This window comes from Mastacembelus armatus, chromosome 10 (genome assembly GCF_900324485.2).
Source record: "Mastacembelus armatus chromosome 10, fMasArm1.2, whole genome shotgun sequence".
NCBI classification, from domain to species: Eukaryota; Metazoa; Chordata; class Actinopteri; order Synbranchiformes; family Mastacembelidae; genus Mastacembelus; species Mastacembelus armatus.
This window is the reverse complement of record NC_046642.1, coordinates 24,812,223-24,823,986: the sequence shown is the minus strand read 5'-3', so window position 1 is coordinate 24,823,986 and position 11,764 is coordinate 24,812,223. Positions and strand designations below refer to the sequence as shown.

The window sequence follows — 11,764 nt, the reverse complement described above, 5'->3', positions numbered from 1 at the left end:
CCACTTCATGACAAAAAGAAAATACCTGAATCTATAGAGATATTGTTTGCACTATAATACGTCAAAGCAATGACGTCAAAGTGCACCACACTGCTACTGTCCAAAGTAAACAGGTCAGCTACGAGCTAGCTTAACACCTGAGACACCTAGATCAGAGAGGTCTCACGCTGCTTCACGCTGACTCCAGCAACAAAACCAGCAGCTGCTTTAATAAACATTGCTAAATTAAAATTAAAAAACTCAAATATCTATCATATTGTTAAACTGCCAAACTATGTCTGATTCCAGGTTGAGAAACGTTAGTGTTATAGTTGTAGTTTTATTAATCCGCAAGAGCGAATTACGGTGGCCGACAAGGGCAAACGCAACTCAACAGCCAAAACACACACAAGAGAGAAACGTGTTTTGGCTGTTGCGGCGCGTTTGCCCTTGTCGGCCACCGTAGAGAATATCTCTTTAAGGTGAACGAATTCGTCAGGCTTTTAGGTCCACACTTGCTGAATTTGAGACGGCCGTTGGAGAGAGTTGTCATGGTACCAATAGACAATCTTTGGCTAGAGAGTGCAGACCCTAGCATGGCAGACATGGCGGCTAAACGTGAACTGGATAGTGTTCAACCTGATGAATTAGTTCACAAAGTCAAGAGGACGGAAGCTGACAATGAAGGTGGTCCAGAAGTTGTAAAGGAATCAGGCTCAGGAAATATTTTGTCTGATTTCCAAATATCTGCTGTTTTGAGTGATTCTGCCCGGGAGAAAAGCATCTTTATCCATGGGAAGGTATGCAACGTGAAGCTAGCGACCTAACTTCGCTGTTAAAAAGTAGTTAGCTAAACAAAGCCACAGTTTTCGAGTGTAAAGCTGACTGCAGTTCCTGATAGAAGATGGTTTTGTACTAGACCAGCTAAAATTCATTGAAAGTGGTGTATGTAACGTTACGTTTATCAGTGGGAATTTTTAGATTGACGTCCAGTTGCGTTTGTTTCAAAATAATAGTTAATCTGGTTGTGTTTATTGTGCATATGTTCATATTTTTTTAGAGAAAACCGATTCATTTTAAAGTAACTACAGGTAAAACAGACATTAATTGTGCACTTCCAACGAGTTAATAAGTCATTTCTAAGCTAAACTGATTTGCATGCTAAGTAAAACTATTGTCATTATTATCTCTATAATCAGCATTACAAATGGCACTGGACGTTTTGAAGAAATCCTTAAAATAACTGGAATGCTGTGCTGCTTTTATTGTACAACCTACTGAGTAGTCTGTATACTGGCCTACACTCTAATTTTACTTGATTGTGAAGGCTAATAGCATCTTTGTGGCCCCCGCTTCTTGATCATAATAATAATTATTATTATTCATAAATTAGACACTAATTAACACCATTGCCTTTGTTGGTGTGTAACCTTTGAAAAAAATACCTACAGTAAATTCATGAAATGTGAGTTATTTTATTTACATACCTTTATATTGTTTATTTGGTCCCCTGGCATCATGCTTTACCAGTTAAACTGACTGCATAAAACTGCTGATCATGTCATCACCAGCTTGCTGATCAGGAGGCTGTAGTCATCCTGGAGAAGACTCCCATCAGAGAAGACACCCTGGGTGAGATCTTTAGTGGTTCCAGGCTGACGCTGGACCTGAGGAATGACATCTACAGCACATATCGCCTGCAGGCCCCCCCTCACATCAATGGTACAGTTAGAAAGACATAAACTGACTAAAGATTTTGTGAATCTAGCAGCTACCAGAGAAAAATCAGATAACCATGTGTCTGTTTTGCAGAGATTAAGACCACAGTGGTGTGTCCTGCCACACAGAAGCATATAAATAAGTATCAGCGTCAGCAAAGTTTCTTGTTGGAAGAGACATGGGGAGACTATCAGTCCATCACTTTGCCATACATTGAGAAGCAGAGTTTTAGTGTGCAGGTCAGTGTCCTGAAATCACCCTGTCAGGTACAGTATCCACCCATGAATGTGCCACATTAACAAAGTTTTTGCCATCACCTCCAACCTTCAGTGGGTATACAACATCCTAGAGAAGAAGGCAGAGGCTGAGAGGATAGTTTATGAAGATCCAGATCCAGAAGTTGGCTTTGTTCTTCTTCCCGATTTTAAATGGGACCAAAAACAGGTGAGAGACTAGGAACATTGACAACAGCAAAATCCAAGAGGTATGAAAGACACAGATATATGATAAGTGTTTGTTACTGGTTGTTTTAGCCTTTTATATCTTGAGACTCATCCTTAGTTTAAAACAGTTTAAATCCAAAACTCTGAACTTTCCCTTTAAATGTAACTGTCTCTAATGCATTCAGAGAGCTAGAGCAGAGCTAGATTGAGCCAAGCTGAAATATAATTAGGCCAGTAGACTGAACAGTTTACCAATATTTGTCTTCCTCCATTAGGTAGATGATTTGTATCTGATTGCCATAACACATCGGAGAGGCATCCGAAGTCTCAGAGACCTGTCATCAGAGCATGTACCATTGCTGCAAAACCTCTTCCAGAAAGGAAAGGTGAGGTTACATTTGTCTAGGGGTGTCTTTTTGGAGGAAACATCAGCTTCAATCAGCTGTGTCAGTGTTGCTTTTCATTCCAGATGTCTAGACAATATATTAGTCATAACGAGAAATTCTAGTAAAAGAGACAGGTCTGAATGCTATATGTTAAACAGTACAACTGGGATGCTAACATTAGTGTGATTTTGGCTTAGGAGGCCATCCTGCAGCGCTATAACCTTTCAGCCAGTGAGCTGAGAGTTCACCTGCACTACCAGCCGTCCTATTATCACCTCCACGTCCACTTCACCAAGCTGGGCTACGAGGCACCAGGCTGCGGCGTGGAGCGTGCCCATCTCCTAGCAGACGTCATACAGAACCTCCTGTCTGACCCTTACTACTACAAAACCCGGACCCTATACTTCCCCCTGAGGGCAGACAATGGACTGCTCAGCAAGTTCAAGGAAGCAGGGAGACTCTGACTTATACTTTACAGACCTGCGCTTGTTCCCCCATTAGTAAATTTCCTTTCACCTTGTTTTAGACAGTCAGTTTGGTTGATTGCTGTTTCCAGCTCCAATAGTGTTAGCCAATTACTATAGTGCTATACACTTCTAATAATACAGAGGTGTACAGGTGTTCCCCAAACTTACTGTGTGATTGAATTAATAGAGTATTTTACACATCAACACAAGACACATTACGCACCACCAACATTTTATGCATATTTGTCAAATTGGATAGATGATTTGTAAATGTTGGAGTCTAACTTCTCATGAAGGTGGTTTAATAACTTCCTTCATATTCCTGCTTTTATTGTGAGCAAAGTAAAGGTATTGGGGTGAATTTCTGTTTTTTATGTTTGTATTGTTTTACTGAATTAAAATCTATTTTTTTCTAATTAGCCTGTTTATTTAAATCGATATAGTTAGAAATCTTGGATGTTATAGAGTTTCTTACTTGTACCTAACATATTGTTGAATTAAATGTAACTGCACAAGGCAACGCAACACATTTTCTAAAATGGACAGTTTTTATCCCTGTACACAGCAATAGGGCAAAGTATTCTGGTGGATACAGGGTATAAGACAAAGTCAAGTCAATTTTTTGATATTCAAAATCATTTATAAATAGGTACAAAATCTCAGAAGAGCTCAGCCACAACAGTAGATAGCAGTGTTCATCCTAAAATGATTCAACTTTTTTTTTCCAGTCTTAATGCAAACACAAATTCCATTCTTGAAATCATTTGCCTGGGTTTCTGTCTTTACCTTTACTAACAGAGGGAAAATTGCATGTTATTCCTTTGCACTACCATTTACTACAAAAGTATGTTTAATCTGATTCTGCTCACATACTTCTGAAGTAATTGTGCCATGTAATTTTCTTATCATATCTTAAGTCAGCTGGGCGGTGCTCCGCTCTGAGCTTACGGTGCGTTCACTGTTCAGCATAAAAATGAACACTGTCACAACTCAGAACTACAATGGATTAAAATGACAAACCGTTATTGGTCATTATATCTAAGGAACAACCCTTTAGTGGTTTATAAAAGCATGAGAAGCTACAAGAAGTTAATTAAAAATTGAACACAAAGTAAATTCCAGGTTTATAAGTAATACGGTCATTATGAAGGGGGGTTCCATCCATCCATCACCTATACCCACTTATTCCTAACCAGGGTCACAGGGATCTGCTGGAGCCGATCCCAGGTCTCTTTGGGTGAAAGCCAGGGGTACACCCTGGACAGGTCACCAGTCTGATAGGGAAATCATACATTTTAAAATCCAACAACTTTATCAGTGGAGTCCTGAAATAATATCAATATGATTGATTGATAGGATACAAGTGGCAGACTTAGTGCAGAGTGTGATGTGTGACTAAATCACAACTCATATATGATGGTTGTGTTAGAGTGTTAGAGCGTTTGGCCATTTTTTTGGGGGGGGGTGGATTAAGTTTGCCCGAGGTGACTGGTAGCATGGATGCTAATGATTGTCAACAGAAAAGGAGGGGGCGCTTGGTGGTCTTGACTGACGTGCTAACGCACTAACAAAGCATTCTGGGATTTGTAGTATTAGCGGTGTATATACTATATACTGGCGGGCCAGCTCTAATACACATTTGATATGATCTCATGGGCCAAATGAGATATTCAGAGTGATTTGGCGAAAGGGAACCATTGTGGAACCATGGAGGCAGGCAGAGCAATTTCAATCCATTAAACTTCTCAGTGTGGAAAGATGGAGGGATTTTTAGGATGACAGACTTCCTTTTGAAGAATAAGTACATCAGTACAGAAGAGCAGCATTCCCCAAGTGCCAAGGTCCCTGGAACACACAGGAGTGGTTACACAACTGATCAGGGGGCACAAGAGGGAAATGGAGAACTAGCAGTGCTTTGGTTTGACCTTGCTAATGCATATGGGTTGATCCCTCACAAGCTGGTCGAGACCACGCTGGACAGACACCACATACCTTGTATGTTCAAGGATCTCATCTCATTATGGGAATTTCAGGCTGAGAGTAACATTAGGGAGCATAACATTGAACTGGCACCGGCTCGAGAAAGGAATCATAACTGGCTGATCTCCGTGATCCTTTTCACCCTTGCCATGAACGTGTTGGTGAAGGCTGCTGAGTGCAGAGGCCCCCTGTCCAAGTCTGGAGTCCGGCAGCCTCCCATCAGAGCCTTTATGGATGATTTGACCACTGTATCACTGCCAGGATGTAGGTGGATCCTTCAGTGCCTGCTTAAGCTTATTTCTTGGGCTAGAATGAGCTTTAAATCAACAAAATATAGGTCTGTGGTCCTGAAGAGAGGGAAAGTGATGGATGGAGTTTCACTTCTCCGTGGATGGCGTTTTAATACCATCAATCACTGAGAAACCAGTCACGAGGCAAGGCTTTTTGACTCCAGCTTCAGAGACAATGTGTCCACCTGGCAGGCTTAAGGCATGGTTGTACCAGCATGGCATTTTGCCCCACATTCTTTGGCCCCTGTTGATGTATGAGGTGGCTATGTCTACAGTATAGACTCTGAAGAGTAGATCAGTGGCTATATCCGAAGATGGTGGAGTCTGCCACATAGTCTCACCAGTGCAGCACTGTATACAGAAGTAATAAGCTTTAGCTTCAGAGTTCAGGGTCTATCGTATAAGAGAAGCACTAATCTACTGAGGCTCTGAAGACTTTAGAGTGGCATCAGCGGGAATCAAAGTGCAGACGGGTAAGAAGTGGAGAGTGCAAGAGGGGCTGGAGCTGGGCGAGTCTTGGTTGAGAGACAAAGTACTGGTGGGCATGGTGGCAACTGGATGGGCAGGGTTGGGAGTCAGACACCATTTTACCATGGAGGAGGTCCAAGCATGTGTCGAGGAGGAGCAGTCACAACCACAGCCAACACCATCAGCCAACCTGCTCTCATCGGCCTCAGACTGGGGACGTCAGGTTGCCCTGGGCAGGCAGCTCAAGTTCCCAGACTTCACTGACAACATTGATCTCTTTGAGACCAGATGTGGTGCTGACATCTGCTTCTTCTAAGCAGGTTCTATTAGTGGAAGTGACAGTTCCTGTGGGAGGACTGTATGGAAGAGGCCAATAAGTGCAAGTGGCTCAAGTATCAGGAACACGTAGAAGAGTGGCAAGGGAGAGGCTGGAGGGCTTGCTGTGAGCCCATTGAGGTCTATTAATGTTGTATTCAGCTTTTTGATATCGCATGTTCTATGGTGTTTTTTTGGCGTTTTCTGAATTTTACATTGGTGAGTATGGGAGAGAGCTAGAGTGCGTGATGTCACTGATGACACCGCGCACTCTAGCTTTTGGTCTTCAGCTTTTTTCAACATTTTTGTCTGTTTTCTTCTCTTCTTGTGTTAACTTTCAGCTATATAAACAATTTATATATCAAAGTAGTAGAGATTTGTGTCTTCTTTCAGGTAACGCTGTTCTCATTTTGATAGGACCTACGGTTTTTCCACCCGGTGGCCAAACAGACAGTGACTGCTCTATCTCTCATTCACCCCCATTATAAAAGAGCTCCAGGAGTTCTGGTAAAAAATACAAATGAAGGCTGTTTTTAACTCGCCACCAATCCATAATTTTTTGGAATAAAGCTGTGTCACTGTCAATCCCCCTCCTACTCTGGGCTTAGGTCACCATAGCAACAGCTCACAAAGCAGTAGCAGCGATCACAGCTGTCTGTGGTTGGTAATTAAGAATGACTAGCTGCCTAATGTCCACTGCTGTTACACATGGGGACCATTCTTAGTTATTTACTTACCGAGTTCCTAACCCTATCTCTAAGGGAGTGCCTGGCCACCCTGCAAAAGAAGCTCATTTCAGCCGCTTGTATTCAAGATCTTGTCCTTTCGTTCATGACCCAAAGCTCATGACCATAGGTGAGAGTAGGAACGTAGATTGACCTTCTTCACCACAAGGGACCGGTACACCAACCACATTACTACTGCTGATGCCCCGATCCATCTGTCAATCTCACATTCCGTCCTTCCCTCACTTGTGAACAAAGACCCAAAGATACTTAAACTCCTCCACCTGAGGCAGGATCTCTCCCCTGGCCTGGAGATAGCAAGCTACCTTTTTTCAGTTGAGTACCATGGCCTCAGATTTGGAGGTGCTGATTCTCACTCTAGCCGCTTCACACTCGGTTGCAAACTGCCCCAACGCATGCTGGAGGTCCTCGCTCGATGGAGCCAACAGGACATCATCTGCAAAAAGCAGAGATGAGATCCTGTGGTCCCTGAACTGGACTCCCTCCGGCCCCTGGCTGCGCCTAGAAATTCTGTCCATAAAAATAATGAACACAACCGGTGACAAAGGGCAGCCCTGCGGGAGTCCAACGTGCACTGGGAACAGGTCTGACCTACTGCCGGCAATGCAAACCAAGCTCCTGCTCCGTTTGTACAGAGACCGGATAGCCCTTAGCAAAGGGCCCCGGACCCCATACTCCTGGAGCACCTCCCACAGGATGCCACGAGGGACCCGGTCGAATGCCTTCTCCAAGTCCACCAAGCACATGGGTAAACTCCCATGAACCCTCGAGCACCCTCGAGAGAGTATAGAGCTGGTCCAGTATTCCCCGACCGGGACGGAAACCGCATTGTGCCTCCTGGATCCGAGGTTCGACCACCGGCCGGATCCTCCTCTCCAGCACCCTGGCATAGACCTTCCCAGGGAGGCTGAGGAGTGTGATCCCTCTGTAGTTGAAACACACCCTCCGGTCCCCTTTCTTAAAAAGAGGGACCACCGCCCTGGTCTGCCATTCCAGGGATACTATGCCACGTGACGTTGCACAGGCTCGAGAGCCATGACAGCCCAACAACATCGAGAGACTTGTGATATTTGGGGCAGATCTCATCCACCCCCAGTGCTTTGCCACCGAGGAGCTGGAGTCTACAGTCATTCCTAGGAAGATATTACATTGTTGTAAAGTATATGGAATATTCAGCATAAACTTCAGATTCCAGTATATGGTCCCATGAGACTCCTGCAGGGCTTTGTCCTTTCATAATAAAAGCCCTGAAACAGCAACATGATCTTAAAATGGACATATACAGCTTAAGGCACCATTTGAGGCCTTTTTTAATGTCAGCCATGGTGTCTGCTCCCAAGACATGGTCAGACTTTCATAATAAAGCCATTTATAGGAAAATATTACATATTTGTAAATTATAAGTAATATTCAAAATGAAGTCCAGATTCTAGTATAAGGTCCCATGAGTCTCCTGCAGGACTTTGTCCTTTCAAAATAAAAGCCCTGAAATAGCATTTTCTCAAAATAAAAGCCCTGAAACAGCAACACGATCTTAAAATGGACGTATAGTTTCAGGCACCAATTGAGGCCATTTTCAATGTCAGCCATGGTTTCTGCTACCAGGACATGGTCAGACTTTCACAATCAAGTCTACAGTTATTTATAGGAAGATATTACATTTTTGTAAAGTATAAGGAATATTCAACATAAACTCCAGATTCTAGTATAAGGTCCCATGAGTCTCCTGCAGCTTTTTGTTCTTTCAAAATAAAATACTTTTTATAGCATTTTCTCAAAATAAAAGCCCCCTCACTACAGTTCATAGTTCTCGATTATTGCAACTGCGTCAGGCAAGTCAAAACATGCTTCAGCTGTTTAGCAGCCAGTGATGCAGTTTGCCTCGAGCTTTTGTAGCAGTCAGCAATCCCGAGGCCATAAATTGCATCGTCTAGTTCCTTAGGAAATTCTGCCAAAGAGTTACAAATACCAGACTCCCTATTCATCTCTGCTGTTCCCCACTCTCGGGTGGGACCCGATAGTAGGGACAGGATAAAAACTATCTTAGATGAATCAGTGGGGAATGCATAGGGTTGGTATTTAAATTGTAGTTGACATTGCATCAGGAAGGACCTACAACTAGAAGGTTCTTCGGAATATCTCTCTGGTAAACAAATTGGCATATCTTTAGTCCTATGCAAGGTTGGGGAAAGTGCCGGAACAGGGACCCTGTCCTGGGGTTGCACTGATTCTGCTCCTAACGTGATCTTACCTATCTGTTTTGTAAGCTTATCCAAATTAGCGACACAGGCGTGATAGATAGATAGATAGATAGATAGATAGATAGATAGATAGATAGATAGATAGATACCCATATTAAAGACAAAATATCATTAAAATATTTGTTTATATCCTTGTGTAAATGTGATTTGAATAAGTTTATATGTTGAACTGTCCATTAAAAAGAATCTGCCCATTAAAATCATAGCTACAGTTCAGTAAACAAATGGCTCACAAATAGCCGTGGCGTTAGGATACAATACTTGATGTCATACAAGATGAAATATAGGACTACTAAGCACAAACTTGATGTTAAACATTTTGATCCACAAAGGGCTTAGCAATAGTAGAATGGCGCTTGTAAGTCTGAGCTGTTTTAGGAGATTCCGAGTCGCACGTGAACGCAGCACCGCAGAGCAGGGGACGACAGGTCTGACACAAATAATCCAATCATTACTGAACTAACAGCGCTGATGTCTTGGTTCCAGTCTTTGAGGGATGACTTCACCCTGAGGCCGTTTGAGATCCAGCAGACACAGTGAGTATCCCCGTGTTTATCACGGACTTTTCACACCGAACGCACTTCTTCCCCGGGAGAGAGCAACTTCACATTTTGTTGTTCCTGCTGCTGCTGGGGGATGATGCATGTGCACCATACAACATTGGTGTGCTTTGGTTTGTAAACAAACTGAAGCTTTTTGCAGTATGAAATTCCAGAAAATGATTCCACAAGTAGGTTTGGCCTGATCTGTCTTAAATCTGTCAAAAGGACCCTGGTTATAACACATAGCTGCTGGTTTCCTATGTTTTTTTATTGTTATCCATGACCTAAATTTAAAGTCTCTTCCTGTCATTTCTCAAAGGTCAATCATTATTTCATTATGTGAGCTCATACAAACACTCACACATTCCATCAATGTGACAGTGTGTGTACTCTGTGTGTATATGTGTGTACTATTGGTAGAGGCAAGTCAAGGACGGTCCAGATTAAACAGTTATTTTTTCGCTGCGTGGGAAACACTGTAATCCTGGACACAGGCATGTACTGATTCAGAACAGAGTCATGTTGTCTGTCAATGTGTGAGGATGTATTGATCCAGGCTCTGCCGATCTGATTCTCCAGAGGAAATTAGGTACAACAATGTAGACATTTGATTGCTCCATCAATGTTTCTGATGGCGCAATCATTTTGAAAACCCCCACCACCCTGATAAAAACTGGTATTTGACTAGTCATTGGCAGTAAATCCTGTTAGTGTTATCACTTTGGACGAGGATACGTGAGCTTAAGGGCATCAGTGCCACTAATCTGGCTTGAGGAGCTTAATAAATATGTCTGTGTGTGGTCTGTCAACTGTCTGTCTGATTAGAGGGCTGATCAGCTCATCTGTCACTGGGTCACTGAACAAACCCTCAGAGATTTTACAGAGACATGCTGTTTATTGTTTCTCTCTGAGAGGAAATCCTATCATGATGATTCACTGATACATCATTAGACAATTAGACCTGTTGCTGCTGCTCTGTGTGTGTGAGAGAATAGTCAGCCACCTGGGTGTTTATGCTTCTGACAGCCTGTGTCGCCTGAGTGAAAGCTGTCTTGCTTTTGATTGCTCAGAGAAGGAGACTGAAGCCATCAAATGCTAATTTGATGATATTTTGGAGCTTTACCTGTATAGAAACAAAAAAAAGTCAGTCACTTTCATTTTTAATCTTTCTTTTTATTCTCCTTATTTCTTTTGTGAGGTTAACAGCTTCATATAGTTGTAAATGGCACAAATGGCCCAGTCAATGTATATATTGGGGTCAGGAGAAGTAAATGTCTCTTGCTGTCCTAGTCCGTTCAACAAAACGGATTTGCTATATACATGCAAAACAAAAAACACTGTGATGAAAAGAATAGTAACTTCTGTCAAGACGGTCAAAAGTTGAAATTTGAAATGTGACTGTGTTGCAGCTGGTTGGAGATCAAACCGAAACAGGAAACGCATGCTTCAATTTGACGTTTTGTCATGGTGCAGTCTGTGTCTTTTATGCTCATGCTGTACTGATCAGCTGTCCTCAACAGTGTTGTCAAGAAGGGTGAAAGACAGCATCGCTTTGTGCTATTGCAGTTTCATTCAGGCCTTTCGGCACAACATGTAAAATACTACTCCAGTAAAAGTACAACTCCCAACACTTTCTTAAGGATCTGGTGATGGTAGCCACTTGGGAAGTTGAATTGTGGAGCGACTCAAACTACAAGACAACCAACGAAAATATCAGACAGGCCAGTTATCAGGGTGATTGTCCCACAGCCAGGCTGCTGATCATTAAGGTGTCTGGCAAAAATGACCACTTTGGGAAAGGTGTTACGGATTTGCCAGATCGAACTTGAGATACAAGGCGGGTGAAAAAAACAGCTCCTGTATTGGCTGGTGACAGCCTGTTACCATCAGAGGTGTCTTTGTATTAACCTGCTCCTGTCTTGGAAGTTATAACTTGAAAATGTTAAAAACAAGGCAACAACATGGGCCATATCTGAACCTTTGTGATATCATGTGGCAATAAAACGTGAAACACAAGATAAACTGTAGCAGCCCACCGCAAATGAAAGAATGGAGCAGTCCGGTGCACGATTCATGTTGTGACACTCTATCAGAGCTTCTGTTTCAGGGTATTAGGTTGTCGTTGTTCAGTTAGACCCTTTGAATCGACTGCTTGTATCTCTCCTGAT

The 11,764-nt window shown here is 42.7% G+C and overlaps 2 protein-coding genes and 1 pseudogene across 11 annotated transcripts in view; all 3 read left to right on the top strand.

Moving 5' to 3' along the window:
* Nucleotides 1-466: 466 nt before the first annotated feature.
* On the top strand, nt 467-3,410 carry dcps (decapping enzyme, scavenger). Its single transcript, XM_026330478.1, has 6 exons — nt 467-779; nt 1,551-1,701; nt 1,792-1,937; nt 2,029-2,142; nt 2,417-2,527; nt 2,725-3,410. Exons 1-6 carry the CDS (start codon nt 531-533, stop codon nt 2,989-2,991), a joined length of 1,038 nt encoding a protein of 345 aa, XP_026186263.1. The 5' UTR covers nt 467-530; the 3' UTR covers nt 2,992-3,410.
* A 1,080-nt stretch (nt 3,411-4,490) lies between these two features.
* Nucleotides 4,491-6,048, top strand: LOC113144124 (uncharacterized; annotated as a pseudogene).
* A 3,299-nt stretch (nt 6,049-9,347) lies between these two features.
* LOC113144137 (cancer-related regulator of actin dynamics) overlaps nt 9,348-11,764 on the top strand; it is a 66,481-nt gene continuing 64,064 nt past the window's right edge. For 2 of the 10 annotated variants that reach the window (XR_003297130.1, XM_026329885.1), the window contains exon 1: nt 9,349-9,590. Coding sequence is in view for 6 of the 10 variants with exons in the window: in XM_026329885.1 (XP_026185670.1) it covers nt 9,526-9,590 (65 nt within the window). In the remaining 4 variants the exon portion in view is untranslated. Of the gene's footprint in view, nt 9,591-11,764 lie in introns of all 10 variants that reach the window. The other 8 variants (XR_003297132.1, XM_026329889.1, XM_026329886.1 and 5 more) reach the window with 7 other exon arrangements.

Bases quoted from the DNA above. Each gene is read 5' to 3' on its own strand.
- dcps (XM_026330478.1), top strand. From the start codon at position 531: ATGGTACCAATAGACAATCTTTGGCTAGAGAGTGCAGACCCTAGCATG. The intron at 1,938-2,028 runs GTCAGTGTCCTG...TCCAACCTTCAG, and splicing joins AGCAGAGTTTTAGTGTGCAG to TGGGTATACAACATCCTAGA. The intron at 2,528-2,724 runs GTGAGGTTACAT...ATTTTGGCTTAG, and splicing joins ACCTCTTCCAGAAAGGAAAG to GAGGCCATCCTGCAGCGCTA.